Here is a 22,166-nt window from a genome sequence, read left to right as displayed (position 1 = left end):
TCCTGCCTTTAAACTTTCCGCCCCGATGCAGAGGGAACCCGCTGACCTGTGATCCCGCAAAAACCTATCCCGTTGCGCCTTTCGTCCAGTGTCCAACTTAATATCACCTATCGCCAGACTCACAATAACCAAGAATCTCTCTCTCTCTATATCGTCGCCGTCTCGAAATCCCGCATCTCATCTCATCGACGACGTTGCGCGGAAAATCTAACCCTTCCCGCCGCGGGAGGTCCATGCTTCACACGTGACGTTGCTTCCTCCCTTGCAGCGGAAAGTCCCCACCAATTGCGGACGGGAGCTCCCAATTGAGCCTCACATCCCACCGCGAATATCGCAAACCCCACCACCCAGTCAACGCTGTCCAACAACGTCGATACTCGAATGCGCACTGATGGCCGATCGAGCTGGATATCAACGCGGTGGTCGCGGGGGAGGAGGACGAGGTGAACATAGAGGGGGACGTGGTGGGAGAGGTATGTCACGGCATATGGCTATGTTGGTCGTTTTGGATAGAAGGGAAGATGCTAATGGGAGTTGTAGGAGGACATGAAGGTAGAGGCGGACACAGTGGAGGCGAGAAACCAAAGAAGGAAAATATTCTTGATCTGGGAAAATATATGGATAAGCAGATCACGGTGAAGTTTACTGGAGGCAGAGAAGGTATGTGGTTCTACTCCCTTCATATCCAGTCGCTCAGGACACAACCTCTCCTCTTCTTCTATTCGCCTACTCTACCTTTCTCACTCCCTCCATATGCTAGACTATTTTGTCTAGTCACATCCCCGGCAATATAACTAACAACCCCCCAGTGATAGGAACCCTCAAAGGCTACGACGCCTTAATGAATCTTGTATTGGACGACGTATCAGAAACACTGCGCGACGATGAAGGAAACACAACTACAAGACCACTAGGATTAGTAGTCGCTCGAGGAACATTGTTGGTATTGGTTTCGCCGATGGATGGAAGCGAGGAGATTCCCAACCCGTTTGCGCAGGCCGAGGAGTGAACATTTTGATGAAGGAAAACTTTGAGGTGATGGAGAAGAGAAATATCAAAATGTTCCGACACCAGGATGACCACTATATGAAGTTGGTTGTCGCTCCATGTCCTGGAAAAATACGACGGACAATTTGGAATGGATACGAGTTACAAAGACATGGAAATGTCCAGGTCACCACAAGTCGCAGGAATTGTGCGTGCCGACAGATTTACAAAGGAAAGAGAGATAACATCACACTCGTTCCATAATTGCATTTGAAATTGTGAGCATCCAAAATACGGGAACGAAAACTTTGTGATATTGGTTTTTCATTGTTTTTGTTCGATTCTACTAGACTCGTGGACACTTTTCAACATGGAGTCAACTCGGCTTTTCAGCCAGTGGCTCCTCTAAAAGAAATCTCCTCCTCGGAGTCTATTACCCGCAACATACCGTCTCCTCGCCACGCGCCGTCAGTGGTATACCCATACCCCCAAAACGGTTCCTGACTCTCCTTATATGCTGATATCCCAAAGTATAACATATTCAAAACGCCGACCTAGCGACGCATCGACGGCTTCTGTAGCTCCGCCCAAGCAGCATTTACCTGCTTCTTAATTTCGTTGTACGACACAACAAAGATATTCTGATCGTCTCTCGCGGTCAGGGTAATCTTTTCCTGACTTCCAGCGTCTACCTTGTTGAGGCATGAAATAATGTGCCCCATATCTATTACGGGCTTCCCTTCTGCGTCGACTTGGTGAAAAAGGAAATCTCTAAACATTTTGATGACATAGCGGCCATCTTGCTCGCTCCATTGTGGATTTCCTTCATATTCCGGTCGTTCATTGATCGTACCTAGCTTCATCAAGAGCCTAGCAATGCGACCATTCTCAACTTCTCGGTTGAGCTCAGAGTAAAGGGTGTCATTCGCATGAAGACTGTTGTCAAATACATCTACAACGTGGGTAGATATACCACTCAGTAGTTCCCCAACAGTCTTAATCCCAGGAGTTTGAGCGGGCGTGAGGAGCCAGACTACAGTGTCTCGAAACTCCGCTGTATATGTCCGGCTCAGCTGATCAACAAACCCCAGGAGCGTAGGAGATGTCATGACAGCAAGGTTGTTGGTTGCGATGGAGAGAATCAACTTTCCAAAGTGGATGAAGTCTTCTTGTTGTAGCTCTGCTAATGGCCGTTGAGCATCGAATTTTACAACATCGAGAACAGCACAAGCGTTGAGACGAATGCGTCCTTTATCTGTGAGGATAACCTTGGATGGATCCATGCATCGAACTGCCAGGCTCGCGGCATGTACAGCTTTGATAGCTGAAGCGATCTGTACCACGTAGCTCCACAACACTGGCTCAGGAACGGCTTGGGAGACCCGATTTCCATATCGGTTGGTACTGGTGAAATGATGTTCCACCAAGGTCTTTGACAGCGGGTGATAATTAGTCACAAATATAAGAGAGCTGTCCCCAAAAGCTCGGGTAGTAAAGGCGTCAATGACTGACACTACACCTCCACAATTTACTCGCCTCCAGTCCTTCACGGATCGAATTGCTCGCTCGTTAGTCAAACGATAACCTTCCAGCCGTCTCAAAGTGTACATATGCCCGTTCTTAATCGAAGTCGCTTTGTACACCCAACTTGGGTAACTGAAAACGGCGGCACTCTTTCGATGGCTAGTATCGAGGGCGACCAAGGTGTGATAATTATCAAGAGTGGGAAGTTGAGAATCTAATACGTTAGCTTGTTACAATCAACCAGAAGATTGAGTGGACTCACTCGGCATGACCTGGAAGGTCGCTTCAGCTTTCTTCTGCAACTCCTCGCGCAGAGCCTCTGGCATGAAGAAATCGTGAGCATGTCTTTGGTAAGCAAGCAGGTCTTCTCTATGGGGCCCAATAGGAGCGTATAAATGATATTGAAGCTAAAGACATTAGCAAATAATGTTTTTCTTCTTACTTGAACTCACAGGTTGACCGGGTGCAATGAATGCTGTCTGTGACTGGATCCATGCTGCGGCGTTATTGCTAATGTTGGAAGTATCTTCCAGGTAAGGATTATATTGTGTGGTCGTTGGAACAGCTTGTGCAACCGCAGACATTTGAAAGGGGTCATATGAAAGATGATGGTCGGATGCAGTGCCATCTGTCTGAGGAACCTGACCCAAATTAGTGCCCAAAATCCTTGCATGTGTCTTTCAAATAGTTGTAGCTCACTGATTCAGCTGGCTCATAAGCTTGAGGTGTAAACTCTCGTATTTGGGCAGGATTGAACGCTGGAGCCTGCGGCTCTGGCTGCGTATTGGGCGTAGCTGTACCTATCGTCTGTTAGTCCTTACATCTAGGTTCCAATGAAGAGTAAGTACCGCTAGTGAGTCCTCGAGGTGTGAAAGGTGCGGCACTGGCGGCTTGCGAAGAGATGGTGGTTTTACCAGGGACTGGTAGGGTGGCAGGGGTGAATGATGGCGAGTCGACGTTTAATGTCTTCTTTCTGATGTGAAAGTCAGTGACGCCCACTGTCAATAGTCTCTTTTTGGCATTAGTCGCCGGAGTCCTTGGTGGCCTCGGCATCGCCTGGTCGTCCAGCAGGTCCAGAAATTCCACCTCGACGGCCCAGGAAGTCTCTCGGAGGTACAGGTACAGGGAATGCCTCTTCGATCCGCTTGACTTGGGCAGGTGTGATATCTCCCAACTGTTTGGCTAGCGACTTTTCCGTTTTGATTTTCTTCGCAATAGCCTTGACCAAAGACTCTGGAGTCTTGCGCTTTGGAGAGGCCTCCGCGGAAGTGTCCTTCTTGTTTTCTTTGTTGCCAGTCGACTTTCGCATTTTGTATCTTGGAGCTTGAGGAGGAGAGCCCGCTGAGTGGAAAATATGAAGGACATATATCCAGAGGTGGTGAATGGTTCGAGATGAGCAGACTGTTCCAAGCGCGGGGCAGACAAGCATATTCGTCTCAGATCCATCGCCCCTGCCATTTCCGTACCCAAACCCCCAAAGACCAAAAGCCGGGCAAGTATTATCCTTTCACATCGCTTCGAATTGAACTTTGACTGCGGAATCCAAGATCGACTTCGTAATTGATGCGCCGTCTCACGATCCAGATCAGACAGTTACAAATCCTCCGGCTGGATTCTAGCGCTTTATAATGAAATAGGAGACCACCAACTTACATTTCTACCTGAACAGCGTGTGTTTTGTTTGGATCATGATTGAAGGCACAGCCCTGATCCTCATAGCGACAGTGGCCATATATCAGCACGTTCCTGCACAGGGTGTCCTTTGCATTTTCTGGAATTATCGCGTCAGCGCCCAGGTTTCTCCAATACCTCCTTATATTCTCGTAGGATGCCAATGCAACGCACCTCGTCCTTTGGGTCGGGGCGAACTGGCAGGTTTCCGCAGCTCCGGAGAGTTGAACCTGGCGGTTGCCATGTCGAATGGAGTGCAATAGGATTCTTTGAACTATCTTCCGCTCCCCGATAACACTTTACGAGCCCTGAAAGATGTTAGACAAGCTGGCATGATGTTTGGAAGGAAATGTGCAAGTATAAACATGAAACGTGAAACATAAACTGGACAAAGACAAAGCGTGGGCTGTGAGGAAGGCTTACTCGTTCTTGATCCTGGCGAACATGTCTTAAAGATATTGTCACAGGATATAGAAGCACCACCCATCGAGTGATGACTGTGGTCGAATCCCAGGCGGACAAGAGGCCCAGTACTCTACAATTCCATTTTGGAGGCGGGTATACAGAAAAGCAAGGTGTTGTTGAGTGGTTGAGTAAATGGATGAAGATGAGATGCGGTTGGGTTACGCGGGGCCGACATCACCAAGCTGCGCTGCGCTGCGAACAAACTAGCGCCCGAAATAGAGCACCGCCGCACCCCTGCTATGAACGATCGGCCCTAGCTGGGCCGTGCTTGGGATTTTTCCACGTCGAGTTATGACGAAGGAATCGCATCGCGTCGACCGAACCGGACAATTTGGCCTCTAAGTGTTTTTGCAAATTCAGCTAACTCGACATATAAAACGCTCGTTATTCCCCCAGATTCCTTCCAAAAGTCTTTCCAATGTCTGCGTAAATCCCCAACTGTTTCCTGGAACAAACACAATCAAGACATGGCCACACCCGACTCAGATATCAGTGAGCTCACTGAGGCGCAACAGCTAGCTTTACAGCAATATACTTCAGTCACCGACCAAGATGTTCGGGCGGCGATACCACTTCTGCGGAGATCACAATGGAATGTCGAGGTAGGTTATGCGCAGGCAGGAGAGCGCAGATCATATGTACATATCTCATACTGATACATCTACAGATCGCAGTAGCTAAGTTCTTCGACGGAGAAGGTCCGGACCTGGTTGCAGAAGCTTTGGCAGCACAGAACGTACCTCCTCCACGAGCCCCAAGACAAGAGAACCTCCAGCAAAGTCTCCTACACGGTCAGGTCAATGCTTTGCGATCACAGAATCGACTAGATGCGGCACCACGAGTCGTTCCTCAACCCGAGAGTCAGGCCCTGCCACAGCCATCCTTGATACTCGCCATCATCTTCACACCATTCAAGTTATTGTATAAAATATTAGCAGTCCCATTTCGATTCTTCGCCTATCTATTCCCATTTCTGCGAATATTTCCTCGGAATCCAACGACCGGGACATTAAGAAGTGTTAACACAAGTGGACGGCGCGCATTATCTCCAGCAGATGCTGCGCAGAGAGTACAGAGAGAATTCACAGAAGAATATGGAGAAAACTCTCTCCCATGGACAAGTCAGGGCTACGCAACCTCCCTCGATCAAACCAAACGCGAATATGGTTTCCTACTCGTCATCCTCCTATCCCCCGAACACGACGACACCACCTCTTTCTGTCGAGAAGTGCTCATGAACGCAGAAGTCACATCCTTCCTAAACGATCCCACCAACACGATGAGAGTATGGATAGGAGACCTCCGCGACTCCGAAGCATACCAAGTCTCCACCGCCCTCAAATGCACCAAATTCCCCTTCTCAGCACTCATCTGCAATACACCCGAAATAAGCAGCACCTCCATCTCGGTCGTCTCCCGCCTGACTGGTCCGATGACCGCCTCCACCTATCTTTCCAAACTCCGCGCCGCCCACGCCGCCAGAGCCTCCCAACTCGAAACCGGCCGCGTAGCACACAACCTCCAAAACTCCGAACGCAACCTCCGCGCAGAGCAAGACCAGGCCTACGAACGCAGTCTGGCTCAAGATCGTGAACGAGCTCGTCAAAGACGAGAAGCTGAAGCTGCGGCGGCGGCTGCTGAGAAAGCTAGATTGGACGCTGAGCGTAACGCTACGCTCCTCGCTGAGAAAAGGAAGGCGTGGCGAAAATGGCGGGCGTCAAAAGTAAAACCCGAGCCAGGACTTGAGGAAAAGGAAATCGTGCGTATCGCGCTGAAACTGCCTGAAGCCGCGCGCGTGATGCGTAAATTCCGCGCCAGCGACGAAATTGAGGAGTTATATGCTTTTGTAGAGTGTTATGAGGATCTCCAGGCTGGAATTACGGAAGAGGTGGAGAAACCAGAGGGTTATGAACACGAATTCGGGTTTAGGATTGTGAGTACCCTGCCTAGGGTGGTTTATGATGTTAAGGGTGGTGGGACGATAGGCGAGAAGGTTGGGAGGAGTGGGAATTTGATTGTGGAGAGTATTTTTGAGGGAGAAGAGGAGGAGGGGGAGTAAGGGATTTGGATAATAAATGATATATATAAATTACACTTTTTCAAGTTTTTGTGTCTAGATGTGTTTGATGCGAGGTAAGATTCTTGTTTGGGCTGTAATTTGTCTTTTCGAGTAATTCGGGGGCCATCCACGTTACGCTTTACTACACAACAAACTTATCATCTAACCATCCGACCAACTGTTCTAAACACTCTTCCACGAACCAACTCTCTGAACCCTCAAACACAGCCTTATGTCAAAGACTATAGAACGTAACATAAATGAGCTGTCATCTTTCCTTTCTCTTGTGATCTTGCACTCTTCATGTACTTACTTGACGGGAGACAATCTATACCACTGAGATATTTGTATATGAAAAATTAGGTAACGCATACTTGAGGGGTTGTGTGAGGATTAGAGGAGTTGATATTTATAGGGAGGTGGTGAGGAGACTGCATGGTAGCGTTGTGTAATTGGATGATAACAAACTTTATAACTTTTGATCCGCCTTCTTTTAACTTTGCTGAAATTTTGGTAAGCGAATGAAGTAATTTCTAACGTGTAATTAGGCAGTATAGATAGTAAACTGTGTGTGTATTTAGATATAAAGTACTCGTCTTAAGAGGAGTAGAAATGAGTTATCGAGAATGTTATATTAGAATATATATTTAATTAAGCGAGGAATAGGAAGATAATAAAGGCTGAAATGGCAAACAACTTGTAGTTTACTCGTGGAGTTTAGTATAGCGGTTATATTATTTAGAAGTAAATTGCAAGGTGAGAATTAGATGGGTTTGAATGTAAATTTTCGTGTGAGATGAGAAGGATTTAGTCATGTAGAGTGTGGTCAAGGAGGATGGGGATACGGGATGAGTTGTAGGTTTAGATGATAAGTGATTTAAATTACTGGCAGAAGTTGGAGGTCTCATGTGGATTTGTGATAGTCATAAGTGAAAAGTGAGTATGCCATTTAGCATGTATAACTCCGCCTATTTACAATATAACCTACCCATTTTTTTACGGTCGACCATCTACCTCCCTCATAGTTCACTATATACTTCCCTCACAATCCACTCATCAACCGACACTTCCTCCCATAGCTTATCCTCAAACCCTCCTCCCGCCAAACCCAAAAACCTTAGCAACATTCCCCACCCCCAAACCAACACGTTCTTCCACTATCCCACCAGTATCAATCCCTCCTTCTACTCCCCCATCTGCCCTCCCCATCTCCCCAAAAGCCCCCTCAAACCATCCACCATCTGCCCGAACAACAACCGGAACCCACATCTCCTCTCTCCCACCAAACCCCCGTCCACCTCCCCCACCCCCCAAATCCGGACACTCATCCCTCAAAACCTCACACACAAACGCGTACTTCACGTCTCTATCCTCCACGCCCTCCCCTCCATACAACACCTCCGCATCCGCCCTCCCCCTCGGCAGTCCATGCACCAAAACATGCAAATCGACAAACTGCTCAAACACCTGTCCCAACCCAGGTTTCACGGTGGCACTCATAAACACACTCCTATTAGCTCCCTGTATCGCTGGATTCGCAGCATAAAAAGTAGATATCGCAGTTGTAGTATTCCCCAGCACAACAAGCACATTCTGCGTATGCGCTAGACTATGCAGGGTATTCGCGAGCGAGGTGATCAGCGCGTGAGCGTCTGGTTTTGCAGCTGTGGCGAGTAAAGAGGAGAGAAGAGGCGTGATGGGGTGGATAAGGAGGAGTTGTGTGGTGGTGGGGAGTTCGGAGAGGATTTCCCATATGCCTTTGATGTCGAAGACGCGGGTTATGCTTATGGTTTCGAGGGCTTTGGTGAGGTTGGTGGTGATTTCTTTGGGGTTGGGTGGTTTGTGGGTTGAGGTGAGGGTTTGGGAGAGGCGGGATTTTAAGACGTGGAGGAGCGTGGTGAGCGGGAATGTGCCGGTTGTGTCGAGGATTTGGATTATAGGTTCAGCAGCGTCTGAGGTGGTGAGGTGAGACAGGAGGAGAGAGGTTAGGAGGGAGAGGGAGAGCTGGAGGTGTTAGATTTTGGGTTTTGTTGAGTTGAGCTGAGATGAATAGAGGAGTTAAAAATGGGAGAGATGATGCAAATTCATATCCTCCTGTAATCTGTCAAAATACAATGTGAAATCTTAACTCACCAAAACACCCTCCCCTTCCCTCCCTTCAGCACTGACGCCCAATACGATTCCTCTCTCAACACCTCTCCCGTGGTTTCTATCATCTCTTGTCTTATTTCCTCCATCTCCCTCATCTCCTCTCATGCTCCCCGTCTCTCCACCTCCTCCCACCCCCCCATCAAACAACCCATCCAACAACCCACATCCAGTACTAACCCTCTCACCCCCAAACCTTTCCCGTTGCTTCAATTCAAGCTCCAAGAGCAGGTCTGCTGTGATTGGTATAGCAGGCTGAGGTTCTGATTCCGGTTGTGGTGTATCATCTTGAGGGCGAGGCTCAGTGGTGGTAGGTTGATCGAGGGTGGGTGGATCGATAGCAGGTTGATCAGCAATTGCCGGTGGCGTGGACATATTTACTTTAAAGAGGTTACACATATGTACTGAGCGAGTGAGGGGGGTGGGACCTTTGGATTTATATTTCCATTATTTAGACGAGCGAAAATAGATGAGATGAGGTAGATGATGAAGGAGACGAGATGAGCCTATGGATGCGTGTATGTGGATGAGATGAGATAACTCAGCGAGGTGGGTTATGAGTGAAGTATGTGACGATGTCGCAACCAAGCTATAAAATCATAAGGCTCGATGTCAATTTCGAAATCGGTGAAATAAACTTAGGACGAAAAGAGGCTGTGGTATCGAGTAAACAACGAGATGGCAGACCCTTGATAAAGAGGCTTATGTCTCTTACAGATAGGCTTATGAAGTACAATCATTCATCTCATCTCAGCCAAGTCCATTACTCAGTTAATCTGTCGAGGTAAATACAAACTCCTGTGTTCGTTGCTGAAATATTCTGGGATGCGCAGCAGGATGAGATGAGAATGTTACATAGACAAAATAAAACCAACCAACCTTTTCACAACTTATATTCCCATCAAGAACCTCAAATCGCGCTCTCCAATCCTCAACTCATTCCCGCCGTCTCTACCAGGAAAATAAATATTTTCAGCCAGAAGTCCGGGCAGCTCGTGGGCTTCAATTACGTCATCCTTGCGTCTCAAGTTCTTGACACTACCGTATTTAGGCGCCTAGTCTACAGACAGTGTGTGTAATTGATTGAGAAAGTGACAAAGAGGTTTGTGATAAAAGGGTTGTTATTTATGGAGATGAGGAAACACATGTGCGATACAAAGAAAGTATCAATTCTACTGGTAATATATCACCCGTTTGCATCTCTGAAAATTCACGCCGAGTCACGGTTCCCTAGCAGGTTGAAATAATCAAGTCGCCCAAGATCCATCAAGTTTCAATTTATAGAATCTCATCTGTATACTCCCTAACTACAGTTATCGCCCAACCTCTCATCTTCGCATCTTCCAATCATTCCATGTCTCGTCTTCGTCTACCTCCGTTTCATTTATCCAAGGGAGCCCTCTTGTATCTGCCTTCCCCTCCCTCAATCCACTTCACAGAAAAAGTCACAAGCGATGAAACCCCGAGGTGGAATGCCGTGTCTAGCAAAGCCTGACCCTTCGATGATTTTGATCCTCAAGAAAACGAAACATGAAAACTCCTCCCATGAGAAAAGGGAAATTGGTCTAGGAAAAAGTCTCAATTAGAGAGTAATGTGTAGTGAGAAAAACAACTTCGTCTTGTGCATTTATAATACCCTATCCAACACAACAACACGAATGGCGCATTATTGCATGACCATTATTCGCAGGAAAATTGATTCCGTAAAACTCCACGTGAACGCAATGGCTGCACGGCCTAACAGACAACGTGTGGATGAACTCGATCCTTATATGTACTCGCAGGCGGCGCAAATCTTTCAAGATTCAGTTGCTTGACCCATTGGTTTTGGCTTTCTTGGTCCACCCTTCAAGGATTTCACCCGCGACAGAAACCCGCCTCCACCTCCAGACTTTGGTTCTTGCTCTTCTATGGTACCATCACTAGTAACACGTCTCTCCAATCCAGCGAAACCACGACGAGGGCTGCTTGGGGATCGCAGTCTGCCACCTCCTTTGACTGGCTCGACGAATGTGACGCTTTCTTTCTTCAGGTCTTTGTCATCACCAGCCGAGAACTCATTGAAGAACGGGTTTGACTCGTGAAGCTTGGTTCCTCCCGGGGTCATGACATTATCTGGAGATCTGGGTGAGTAGACTCCATTGGGACTTGTAATTCGTCCAGAAGGTCCATAGTCTCGTCGTGGTCCATTGTTAATTCCCTTGATTCTCTGGGCAAGAGACTTCTTTCGTCCCAACCCGTTCTCCACAGTACCGTTAGACTCGCTTTCTCGTCGTTGCATGGCAGCTCGTGATGCTGGGGCGCCTTCCAAGAAAGTAGAACTTCCTAGGCCGAGGGTCTCTTCTCCATGGATAGGCTCGACTTTGCTAGTGGCGCTGAGTACAGTTCCGTCCTTGGGTCGTGGGTTTGCGAATCCGTTCTGCCCAGTACTATAATCCCGGAAGGCCTCGTCGTCATTGTTACCCAAGAAGGTTGCATGATCCGGTCTCTTGTTCAATGGACCGGAACCACCCAATGTGTTATTGATTGAGCCCTCAGGAAATGCTTGCATTGGAGCTCTTCGGCTTCCTTGTCGGTTACGGTGAGGGTTGCATGCGTCGAATGGACCATCGTGATGGAACACTGGATCGGATTAGCGGGCAAACATGACGGTCATGTGTCAACTTACATCCAGTGCCATATATACTTGTAACATCCAGTTTGTCAATGATATCCAGGTTTCGTGGCTTCTTGGTTGTAATCTTGCTTGTAGATTCCTTACCATCACGTTCCCTATGACGACGCTCTCTGCGTCTTCTCTCGGCTCTCCTCTTCTCCTCCTCACTCTCGATCTTCTTAGACATAACAGAAGAATCTGAATTTCTTCTCACCCGTCGTGTTTTGTCTGGATCTGCAAAAATATCCAATTCTTCCTTTGGACGTGAGCGGCTAGACTGTCCTGGTTTACGGGCGCGAAGTGCCTCTTCTTGAGATCGGGTCGGTCGATGACCTGGTGGCCCTCGGGGAGGTGGAATATTTTCACCGCGGGATCTGGAAGCAGAGTGTGGGTGATAAGGTGGTGGTCTATCACTCGTCTGGGCTCGCACAGGAGGTGGTCGCATTGCTGTTTTGGGTTTGCTAGCGGGTTCGTCACTCAAAGTAAGATTGTCCTGTCGATCTCAATTAGCATGGTTGCATTGCACCTCATCGATGCGAAAACCTTGGTTTCATGAATGACGTACGAATAATTCAGCAGCATTTCCTGTCAATCTGGGCTTGGGCGCCGAATCCATATTGGTAGCCATCTTATCAGGTGAGCCGATGGCGGGCGGTATGATGTTGGTAGTGGAAGCGTCGAGAAAAGGATTTCGTGAGACAGGTCGTGGTGGGGGGTCAAAGGGGGAATGTGGTTGTGATCCGGCCGATGACGGTGACGCAGCTCGATTGCGAAAGGGGTTGTTGGAGGAGAGATTGAGCTGGGAGGGCCGTTTATCTATATCTGTTTTTGCAAACCGGATCTGGTCAGCCTGTGGACTTCATGCAAGTCCCCCCTATCGGGAGAGTTTATGACAGTGGTTTCGCTCAGGTCTGAAACGGAGCGATGAACAACATGATACGCCCTCGTTCCTCCAAGTGGAGCAGGTATATGTGGTGTTGATGAATTGGAGTGTTGTACCCAGCCGATTTACCAGGACTGATTCTTGGAAAGGGGAAACTAACCTGAGTGGCCTGGTTGGATCAGCGACATGGTGGCGAGGATGCGATGTTCCTAGGATTAATTCCTGTTGGCGTAACCGTTCTTCGAGGTGCAAGATGGATTCCAGGGAGTGCAGCGTGCAAGATGGGTTGATTAAGACGAGCGCAGGTGGACTCTGCGAGGGAGCGTATGTCTTAGAAAGCAGACGATTCGTGGCAGACGCAGCGAGCTGGTTGGTATTGAAGCTGGGGATGAAGAGGGTGGTGGTGGTGGCAGCAGGTGGTGGATGAAGATGCTCGAGCGAGAGTGGAAGAGTTGGCTTTGCTTTATGATGTCCGTGTGCCAGGTTAGCGGTCGTCTGGGCTGAAAAGGGGACGGATGAGGGTCGGCTGGCGAGGTCAAGCTCCCTGAGGCCAATAAAGATTTAGCGACCGAGGCCTATAAGTTTTGTCTTGGCAGGTCAGGAACACGAACTGGAAAGCTTCACGCTCGAGCCGGACTGGAGCGATTGTTGGTGCTAAAAGTTCGGGTTTATGATGTGGAATTTGCGGTTCCTTCTTGCTCCAATTATGGTATAATTTTGTTGTTATACTCGCTCTTTTCAATGGTTTCTCAGGGTTGTCGCCACTGTTTAAGGTATCTGAGTGCCGGCTCTGAATTCCCCGATTGACGAGCCGTCCAAGTTGATGGCCGCGGTAACCCTGACGAGGAGGTTGGTGGTTGGCTTAGTGTATGATCTTGCTCGACTTAGATGAAGCTTTGCTGGTTGCGGAAAGGCGGTGTCTGGAGAGTGGATGTGCTTCGACTCTAGAATACGAGTAGCGGGGCGTGGAAGAGTTCGCAGATACTGGAAAGGAGATATCTGGAGAGTGGATGTCCTTCAGTCTGGCAAAAGTGCTGGAATACGAGCAGCGGGCCTTCGAAGGGGTTGAAAGCGTGAATTGAGTTTCCTCACCAAGGGAAGAAGTTCGCAGATTCTGAAAAAGGAGAATATCTTCAGGAAGCTCGAGCTAGGGCTAGAGACGGCCGATCGAATCCTCTGAGAGCGTTGGGGAATCTCGACGTGACGGTGTAACGAGGAAGGACGGCTGTGGTTCCGGCGCAACAGGTGTACGAGTATCCAAGTAACAAGAATATGTTTCTGCGATGCCGCAAGTAGAGTCTGCTGGTTCGTAGGGAGTGAATAAAACGATCGGGAGCATGGACGACTATAGGTGCAATCGGAGCGGATGTCGAGTGTCGGTAGAAGTCTGCTCGACTGCGGTCTGCGAAGCTGGACAGAGAGAACAGAATAAAGGCCGGAGGATCGAGTCAAGACAGACAGATACAGAGCGAGAAAGAGAGAAGAGTTGTTTGGTCCAGCAAATATACGAGTTGGTGATTACAAAGTCATGGTACGGAATGCACTCCCTTCGCCGTGCCGGAGAAGAAAGGAGGGGTCATAGGATCAAAAAGCTCCCGCCTTTCCATCTTCAGAGAAATCCGTCCGCCACGCCTACTGCAGGACCCTTAAACGAGGCAAGAGGCAGGAGGCAGGAGGCAGACAGGGCAGGGAAGCGCAACCTAAAATTATGGGGAACCTTGTAAGAACTTTCTCTCAAAATATACGGCCAGTCACAATTGTATCAAAGGTAAAATATGTAAATTATCAGTCTTTAATTTATGTATGTTATTATATTGTTAGCAAGTTTACTATCCTCGACCATCATCTCATCTCACAACTCGCTCCAAGTATCTCAATTCTCAACATCATATCAATACGGGCGATGCCGCAAACTGAACCCCTCACTCCTCAACAGCACTTCCATGTCCATAAAAATCCTCCCTCAAACCAAGCAATTCCTTCCTCCCATAATACTCATCAGGCATGCCAGGAACCTTCTTCAAAGTGTGATTGATCCGTGCCCTCTCTTTAGCCAGCCTGTGAGGTCGACCCGTCACCCTTAACTGCTCATCAACAACGAGCTGCACAGCGTTCGGGTCCTCGTCGCCAAGAGGAACCTGATAGTCAAAGGTAATCACATAGCTCGTAAACACAAGTTCTTCATCGCCATTCAACATTACATCTTCCACCGTGGGGATAGGACGCCGTTGCCGGTCTGCGATGTAGCAGGCATGGCGGACGATCTTACGCAGTGATTTGGGCGAGATGCGCTCAAAGAGGTACTCGTAGATTTGACGAGCCATCTCTATACCTGCCGGGTTCTCTGTATACTCGACACAATCATTAGGCTGCAAAGGAAGCTCCCCAGAATAGAATTTTGGTAGGGTTTCCATGGATGTCACAATAGATATGCGCACAGGTTTGTTGATTTCGATGCCGGCGTGGACACTCTCAACAAAATCCATATTGAATGTGAAGGCGGCACTTTATTTCACGAGTCAGTGAAGTAGATATGGTAACATTCATACATGTCCATTCTCGTCTCCCGTCCATCCTATGGATGCACCTCTGCCGTCTGCGCATCGCAACTGAGAGAAATGAACTCAAGTTCTCGACTCACAAGCGTTAAATTTAATGACAGGCTTGGTAGGCAAGAAGAAAATGATTGCTTGGTTTTATAGCGTCAGAAGATTGACAGCCACTTCTCGAATCTTTTCAGGGGACAGTCTTCTAGCAAGTGGTGCAAAGTAACAATATCGAGAATTTAGAAACGATGACAAAATGAAGAAAGAAGTAAGATGCAATAGACGAGGCTGATTCAGTTTGGCTGGCAGTTGCCTAATGCCAATCAGCAAACCGAAATGTGAGTGTTCCAACAACGCTAGCCATCAACTCAGGGAAACCACCGGATTACCCCTCGACGAGAACGACGATGCATGTTGTGGGGAAAAGTTTATACTTCTCCAACAAAATAATCCACTTTCCGTGCAAGACAGACTCGTTTAGAAAATTCTAGGATGTAGAAATCGTGACAATAACAACCTCCAACCTAGCGGGTTACCCATAAAAGCAGGCCCGTTCATGAAGTATGCTTCTCCCAAATCCTGTTGACTGGGAAAGTCTGATCGCGGATGTTCAACGATAGAAGCTATACACATTGTAGATTTGTCGTCATAGGAATAGCAGCGAGATGGCCTGTAAATTTGTTAGCAAACCAATTCGTATCTAGCAACGGAGGTTTGTTACCGGACCCAACCTCCTAAATTATCTGATATCTCGTATCTAAGCTCTTTCACAGAAAATCCACTCTCACGCATACGGAGAAACAAATTACCCAAGTGACGGCGAATATGCTTATTAAGAAGGAGATTCTTCCGAACAGGTTAGACACGAAGCTGGAATACAAGCGGTGAGACTTCTTCTGCAGTAGCAGTGCAGCACACTCATCAAGTCAGTGTTGAAAGAGGCAATGGACTACCGCAACGCGTTTCATCATGTACGCTTTTAGCAAGCCAGTCGAATATCTTCTCCGGTCACGCTGGTAGATTCGACAGAGACATAAAGTTGCAGTGTGCAAAGCATGAGGTGATGGGAACCGAGATATTACCCCTGAACATTTGGTGCCAAGCAACGATCGACGTGATCTTCAGCCTTGCCCTCGGCGTTCCAGCCTTGACTTTGGAGGCTTCAAGATTTACAAAGAACTACCAAATCACCACCAACACACTCCTGCAATCATCTACCATTACACAATCATACTTTGTACCACGTAAAACTAGCAACAAGATTTTGCCATGACATCAAATCCCCCACCAGACACCACAATGACATCCCCTCCCCCCATCCCCCCCGAGCCCAAATTCGGAGGCTTCACGCGATTCGAAATCGAACTCGAAGTACGTTGCCCGTCTCCCCCCTCTTATCCATCTAACACCCTCCTTCTAGTTCGTCCAATCCCTCGCTTCACCAACCTACCTCAACCATCTCGCCTCGCAGAAATACCTCGAAGAACCGGCCTTCGTCGCATATCTCAAGTATCTACAATACTGGACACAGCCTCCGTATCTGAAGTACCTGATGTATCCGGGGCCGACGCTGAAGCATCTGGAGTTGTTGCAGCAGGAGAGGTTTAGGAGGGAGATTATTGATCCGGGCGTGATGATGGCGTTGATGACGGAGGGGAGTAAAGCTGCTATGGAGTGGCCTGGGAGCTGATATGCTGAGAGGGATTTGGCGGAATGATGCTTGGAAGGAGCTGAGCTTGGGATAGGGAATACCCGGCGTTTATGGCGTTCAAAAGGAAAAGGATTTGAATTGGGGTTGAACTCAGACCTTGATATTGATATGAGTTATGTGGTGTAGAAGTATCGAGCTTCTATTCTCTCTAGCAGAGCATCATGACCACCCGGAACTCCTGGCTTAATGCAACAATATCACGACTTTTCCCGCCCATATGATAACTCCAATCCATAAAATTACGCCTGTCACCTAGTATAACCTTAATCCCTCCATTCCTTCCCACAAGTGATACACTGTCCAAGAATTAGTCACTCCTCCAACCACCACCCACCATCCATAACTCCTCGCTCACCTTATAAAAATTCGTCATCGGCTCATCCGCACTCCTTATCTGCACCGAGTAAAACATAGCCTTCATCCCATTACACTCGTCCTTCGCACACTGGACCTCGCATTTCGGCGCGTTATCCCAGGCCTTTGGGCCGCCAAAGAAATCGTCCTGATCGACGTGCTTAAAGACCTTGCGTTCGTAGTAGCGTTTCTTAATGATGTAGTGATAGGGACAGGTGCGACATTCCATGCGGTTGGTGTTGACTTCGTCGGGGTCGGTGGTTGCGGTCGAGGGAGTGGTGGAGATTGTGAGGAGGTTTGAACAGGTGGGACAGACTGGGAGGTTAGATGGGTTTCGTTTGCAAAAATTTGGATATGAAGAACGAGTGAGTGTACTTACATAGTAAAGGCATCTTGAGAGTCTGTTGTGAACGAAATGTTCGAATTCGTTGTGTAGCTATCTAAATTGTCGCATCCTATGTCTCTGTCGTCGCTCGACCAAAAAATATAGCCTCATCGGCGAATTATGCCCCGCATGGAGCGCTAAACCGTCATTGGTCAGGCCCCTTTCGAAGGCTGAAGCGCCGCCCGGGCTGCCGACCCAGAGATCAAACATTAGAGCGCCTCGTCACCTTGTGAATCCCACGACTCCTGACATACTTATGACAATTTTCCATCTTGATCTTCACAAACTTCCTCAAAGTTCTCGCTAGGAAATCTTTAAGACCTCTTTGTCTCTAAACGCCACTCTAGATATCGCTGAAGAATTGGTGGGTTTTGGATTACCCCTCCATTTGTTTGGCATGGTATTCTGATGCTGATATTTGGTCTTTAGTTGCGGCAAGGGAACTGCTGTTCGAAACGACATTTGTGAGATCGCAGAGACCATCACTTTACGGAGGAAGGCACGATATGGCAGACCCTCGAGACAATGGCAAAGAGGAGAATGAAAGCACCGAGGTACGCGTACACAATTTTCGATGGCGAAATTACCATTTCGATTTGGGACTAGAACTACGAAGAACTACTTAGCTATACTTTAGCATATGGTTACGGGTATGAATGTATCATTTAGCTAAAAAATAGCATTCAGGGCGCTTCTCCATCCGAACAATTAATAGAAGCATGTCGACGAGACAATAAAGAACTTCTCGACGAGATAATAGCCAACGCTGGCAGTGAAGAAGCAGTCGCCAAATTACTGAATGAAACTAAAACGGTGCTTGGAAACTTCGCCTACCATGAGGCTGCTTTGAATGGAAGCTGTACGGTACTCATTTCCCTCTATTAGAGTAGGCACTAATAATAGTATAGACGAAATCATAGACACATTACTTGACCAAGACGGATTCGAATGCGATCCCATATCCCTCCGAGAAGGCGACACACCCCTCCACTCCGCCGTCCGTTTCATCAACAAACTCCCTCACCCACTATCATCATCTAACATGCAAGTCGCAACCGCCCTCCTCGACATGATGACCCAAGCCGGTTCGAATCCCCGCGTGCGGAACAAAGGCGGACTGACACCAGTCCAACTATGCGACCCGATCGATACAGAACTCAAAGAACTTCTCAACAATGCGCTGGATATCGACTTAAATAACGGAGATTTTATTGTTGATCAGGGCGATATTGCGAGTGGTGGGGAAGACGATGCGGGGAGCGCGAGTGATAGTGATTTTGATCCGGAGGAATATCAGCGGGAGAAGGCGAGGAGGGAGCAGGGGAAGGTTAGGAATGGTGCGCCATTTTGAGGATGGGGGTCGAAGCATGAATTAAGTTACCGTATGAGACAGGCGCCGCTTTCTACTGCATCACACGGATCCGGTGAGAAAGGAGCAAAATATCGAGATTTGGGGGAATTCTGGTGCATAGCGTAAGGATGGTGTATTTCAGAAACTCAAATAAAGTGGAGAGGAGTGGTCTATTTACGAATAGAGGCACAGATGAGAGGATACTTGGGTTTGGGACGCGTACTTGGGTTGTGTATTTAGGTAGCATTGTAACGGGGTGATAGACTGCGAAGTATGGATTGAAACATAAGAAACTTGACGTAAACCTATCAGACATTGTCTAAAATAATAGCCTGCGCAGGCCAATTTGGCAACTGATATTTTATTAGCTGTTCATACACAATTTTCTCATGGCCTACAGCCTAAAACTCAAAGAACATGTTTATGATATTTACTCTCCGATATTCGATTGCGGCCTTAATTTATTTACTAATGATGTTCTGGGTGCGTAGAAGTTAGATACTGGCGTTCTGGCAGAGAACTTCAAGTAAGGTATCTATCTGGCTTACAGCACTTAACTGCTAGATTTATCTCTCCTGATTCTTCAAAAATCTAACGCCAAATAGATGAGATTGTTAAATCATAATTCAGTATCCCCTTAAACAAGGTATTAAGTTATTTGTACTTCTCTACCTAGATTGTCTTAGATGTTTTGTGTACGTGTAGTAGCTACATCTCCTCACATATTTCCCGCTTTTGCACAACTACTGCGTCTTTTGACTCACTCATCCAAAAACCGTACTGGTGTTACGAGAACAACTAACTTTTAACTTCTCCCCTTATACTTACAGATACACTTCTTATACATACCCTCATTCTACATCCATCAACCTTCTCCTCCCGTGTTCCACTCCTCGCATCTAATCTTCTTTCAGCAAGACTTTACACTCAAAAAAGAGATGAATAATGTACTATAGCGAACATCCCCATACCTATCCTTATGCGAGGACTTATAACCATTCCATCTCTTTAATCCTTACTAAACTATGTTTCATGCACGAGAACACCACCCCTTTCCCTCATTCTCAAGAGCGTGAGTATCAAAAGTACATTACTTTTATATCTTCCAAACACCTCCTCGCAGACAAGTTTCTGTAATCAGCCCCTTCGAGCTTCTTTACTTCTTACTTCTATCCCACCCTCAAATTTTCTACCCTGGGAAAGATCTGTTTTTATGTTATCTAGTGTATATTCCTATCCGTGTCTTTAAACTAAACCCAAGTATTTCATATATCCTAGAACAATACTTTATCCCTCATTCTCGTTTGGTTCCTGGATACACTCCATTTTTCTTCCCATCCCTCCCTCCCACTCGCAACAATCTTACATTCTACTCCCCTATCCACACTTCCCTGTCCCCAGCTCCTACCTTTCATGCCGACAAACAGCAGTCTCGGCGGTTTTCCCCATAGTATACGGCCGGGATTTCGTGTTATATTCGACCTGATCTAGCGAAGAAAGAGTTCTTGAATTAGGCGTTGTGTATCCAAGTGCACATCCTGTAAGAACACGTTTATATGTAAATCTTGTGTGGTGGTTAGTAAGCAGACCGCTGAGAGGAGGAAGGAGGAGTATTGGTAGGGAGTGGTAGGGTGAGAATGGGATGGATTCGTGATAGGGTTTTGGAGAAGGGGAGGGGGTTGCGAGTTGAGATGAGGTATTGGTAAGGGTATGTTATGTTGTTGGATAGGGGGGTTGGGCGAGACGTGTGAGCTTAGAAGATTGCTTTGGATGAGAAGATGTTTTTATGGAGTAGAAAATGATATTTTTGTTTTATGTTGTATAAGGTAGTTAAGATATGAAGAAAATCAACAACATATGTACGTCTAACAAGTAAACTTTCGAGGAAGACTATTAGGGAAGGGTGAGGCAAACGAGTTAATGAAAGGGAATACTAGGGTGTGGAAGGAGGATGGGATGGATTTATAGGTAATTTTTTTTGTTTTTGAGAATGGCAAGGGAGTTCCACGTAGAGTAAGGAGGTAGCCGAAAGGGAAATATTGTTAGATAGGGGGTCTAAGCGAGATGTGTAAGTTTTTGAGAATTTCCCTCTAAATAGGTGAGGTTATTTATAGAGTGTTCAAATTTGTTTGTTTAAGTTATATAGGGTGTCTAGGGTATTAACGATTCAACACAGATAATAGTTCGATATGCAAACCACCGATAGAGAGCTATCAAATTCCCAAAAGACCATTTCATCACACACCAATCCATATACCTAAATTACATTAATAAAACACTTTCCAGCTCTTCGCCGAAAACTTCCTTTCCAATTCCCTCGGTGAAGTAGCCTGCAAATTCCACCCATCCAATTCCTCTCCGCTCACCTTATCCTCCCTCATCTTCTCTCTTTTCCTGAAAACCCCCCTTCCAATCCTCTAGAAAAGCGACTTCTGTCCCATCCCCAAACACACACTCTCAATCTGCACCGTCTGCCCCAGAATCTTCGTCGACTCATTATCAACCAAAGAGACCCGCAACATATCATCTCCCCAAACAACATCACAAGTCGTACACCCAGCCTCATGACTCTTCCAAAGCTCAAGTAATTCCAGAACTGTTTGCCTGAAATTCAGAATTTCAGTGACGTGACAGCAAACACCGAATTCTGCGCCGGCGAAAGACCAAGGCCGAACAACACTCAAAAAAATACCCATCTCCAACCCGACACGAGCACGCAGCGACGTGATCCGCCTGACTGTTCGGAAAACACACAACCTTCATTTTCCGATTCCAGTACTGACTCGGGAACACATGTTCAATCTCCCAGTTGGTGCGGATGATATACCGATCCCTACTCAGATGCCAGAAATAATGCGTGTACGTCGGGGTATCTCCAGAACGACTCATATGAATCGTCTTGAGAGCCGCACGCTCGACGTGTTTGAACGGCGCCACGAACGCGGTGCCGAACACCCAGAACGAGTCTTCGAATTTTTTTTCTGGCGGACACGTAGGGTTTCGCGCTCGCGGCCGCCTTCGATGAGGGTCACGGCGATGAGTCCGCGCGCGTCGTCTTCGAAGATGCAGGCGAGTGCGCAGGCGAGGACGCCTGGGGCGGGAGACCAGACAGGAAGGGTCATGCTGAGACCGATGTTGGAGATGGCGTAGGGAGAGGCGGAGAAGTCGTAGATGCCGTTGTAGAGGAGGATGCGGCGGGTGGAGGAGAAGTGGTGGGGGTGAGGGGCGAGGAAGACGCCGGCGCTGAAGCGACGGTCCCAGAGGAAGATGCTGTGGTCGGCGGAGACTTTGATGATTTCTTCTTGGAGGCGTATGAAGGCGTTGGCGCCTTCCCCGTAGAGGAGGGGCATGTTGACGTTGAAGATGCCGAGGAGACAGTAGGCTATATCTTCTATGCGGGTGGTTTCGCGGGTAAGAAGCCCAGGA

General features: G+C 47.6%; 12 protein-coding genes across 12 annotated transcripts; 5 read left to right on the top strand and 7 right to left on the bottom strand.

Annotated features, from left to right (window-relative positions):
* Positions 1–391: 391 nt before the first annotated feature.
* On the top strand, positions 392–1,009 carry GLAREA_02332 (Sm-like ribonucleoprotein; the record flags this gene model as incomplete). The annotated part of the gene is made up of 3 exons (XM_008087418.1): positions 392–473; positions 541–660; positions 816–1,009. The coding sequence occupies 3 exons, from the start codon at positions 392–394 to the stop codon at positions 1,007–1,009; spliced, it is 396 nt and encodes a 131-aa protein (XP_008085609.1).
* A 532-nt stretch (positions 1,010–1,541) lies between these two features.
* On the bottom strand, positions 1,542–3,820 carry GLAREA_02331 (Protein kinase-like (PK-like); the record flags this gene model as incomplete). The annotated part of the gene is made up of 6 exons (XM_008087417.1): positions 1,542–2,725; positions 2,774–2,918; positions 2,964–3,152; positions 3,211–3,311; positions 3,360–3,522; positions 3,629–3,820. The coding sequence occupies 6 exons, from the start codon at positions 3,818–3,820 to the stop codon at positions 1,542–1,544; spliced, it is 1,974 nt and encodes a 657-aa protein (XP_008085608.1).
* Positions 3,821–4,296: 476 nt separating this feature from the next.
* GLAREA_02330 (uncharacterized protein) lies at positions 4,297–4,669 on the bottom strand (the record flags this gene model as incomplete). The annotated part of the gene is made up of 2 exons (XM_008087416.1): positions 4,297–4,490; positions 4,606–4,669. The coding sequence occupies 2 exons, from the start codon at positions 4,667–4,669 to the stop codon at positions 4,297–4,299; spliced, it is 258 nt and encodes an 85-aa protein (XP_008085607.1).
* A 445-nt stretch (positions 4,670–5,114) lies between these two features.
* Positions 5,115–6,706, top strand: GLAREA_02329 (Ubiquitin-like protein; the record flags this gene model as incomplete). The annotated part of the gene is made up of 2 exons (XM_008087415.1): positions 5,115–5,249; positions 5,315–6,706. The coding sequence occupies 2 exons, from the start codon at positions 5,115–5,117 to the stop codon at positions 6,704–6,706; spliced, it is 1,527 nt and encodes a 508-aa protein (XP_008085606.1).
* A 1,086-nt stretch (positions 6,707–7,792) lies between these two features.
* GLAREA_02328 (uncharacterized protein) lies at positions 7,793–9,229 on the bottom strand (the record flags this gene model as incomplete). Its single annotated transcript, XM_008087414.1, has 2 exons — positions 7,793–8,710; positions 8,840–9,229. 2 exons carry the CDS (start codon positions 9,227–9,229, stop codon positions 7,793–7,795), a joined length of 1,308 nt encoding a protein of 435 aa, XP_008085605.1.
* Positions 9,230–10,652: 1,423 nt separating this feature from the next.
* GLAREA_02327 (uncharacterized protein) lies at positions 10,653–12,581 on the bottom strand (the record flags this gene model as incomplete). The annotated part of the gene is made up of 4 exons (XM_008087413.1): positions 10,653–11,476; positions 11,523–12,003; positions 12,076–12,326; positions 12,554–12,581. The coding sequence occupies 4 exons, from the start codon at positions 12,579–12,581 to the stop codon at positions 10,653–10,655; spliced, it is 1,584 nt and encodes a 527-aa protein (XP_008085604.1).
* Positions 12,582–12,646: 65 nt separating this feature from the next.
* Positions 12,647–12,820, top strand: GLAREA_02326 (uncharacterized protein; the record flags this gene model as incomplete). Its single annotated transcript, XM_008087412.1, has 1 exon — positions 12,647–12,820. One exon carries the CDS (start codon positions 12,647–12,649, stop codon positions 12,818–12,820), a length of 174 nt encoding a protein of 57 aa, XP_008085603.1.
* A 1,495-nt stretch (positions 12,821–14,315) lies between these two features.
* GLAREA_02325 (uncharacterized protein) lies at positions 14,316–14,879 on the bottom strand (the record flags this gene model as incomplete). The annotated part of the gene is made up of 1 exon (XM_008087411.1): positions 14,316–14,879. One exon carries the CDS (start codon positions 14,877–14,879, stop codon positions 14,316–14,318), a length of 564 nt encoding a protein of 187 aa, XP_008085602.1.
* Positions 14,880–16,238: 1,359 nt separating this feature from the next.
* On the top strand, positions 16,239–16,629 carry GLAREA_02324 (uncharacterized protein; the record flags this gene model as incomplete). The annotated part of the gene is made up of 2 exons (XM_008087410.1): positions 16,239–16,310; positions 16,360–16,629. 2 exons carry the CDS (start codon positions 16,239–16,241, stop codon positions 16,627–16,629), a joined length of 342 nt encoding a protein of 113 aa, XP_008085601.1.
* Positions 16,630–16,957: 328 nt separating this feature from the next.
* Positions 16,958–17,396, bottom strand: GLAREA_02323 (Zinc beta-ribbon; the record flags this gene model as incomplete). The annotated part of the gene is made up of 2 exons (XM_008087409.1): positions 16,958–17,319; positions 17,384–17,396. The coding sequence occupies 2 exons, from the start codon at positions 17,394–17,396 to the stop codon at positions 16,958–16,960; spliced, it is 375 nt and encodes a 124-aa protein (XP_008085600.1).
* A 499-nt stretch (positions 17,397–17,895) lies between these two features.
* On the top strand, positions 17,896–18,740 carry GLAREA_02322 (Ankyrin repeat-containing protein; the record flags this gene model as incomplete). Its single annotated transcript, XM_008087408.1, has 3 exons — positions 17,896–17,943; positions 18,077–18,248; positions 18,298–18,740. The coding sequence occupies 3 exons, from the start codon at positions 17,896–17,898 to the stop codon at positions 18,738–18,740; spliced, it is 663 nt and encodes a 220-aa protein (XP_008085599.1).
* Positions 18,741–21,625: 2,885 nt separating this feature from the next.
* GLAREA_02321 (uncharacterized protein) lies at positions 21,626–22,090 on the bottom strand (the record flags this gene model as incomplete). Its single annotated transcript, XM_008087407.1, has 1 exon — positions 21,626–22,090. The coding sequence occupies one exon, from the start codon at positions 22,088–22,090 to the stop codon at positions 21,626–21,628; it is 465 nt and encodes a 154-aa protein (XP_008085598.1).
* Between the last annotated feature and the right edge of the window lie 76 nt (positions 22,091–22,166).

The sequence above is a fragment of the Glarea lozoyensis genome (assembly GCF_000409485.1).
Source record: "Glarea lozoyensis ATCC 20868 chromosome Unknown GLAREA6, whole genome shotgun sequence".
NCBI lineage: Eukaryota > Fungi > Ascomycota > Leotiomycetes > Helotiales > Helotiaceae > Glarea > Glarea lozoyensis.
This window is presented reverse-complemented; position numbering and strand designations above follow the sequence as displayed.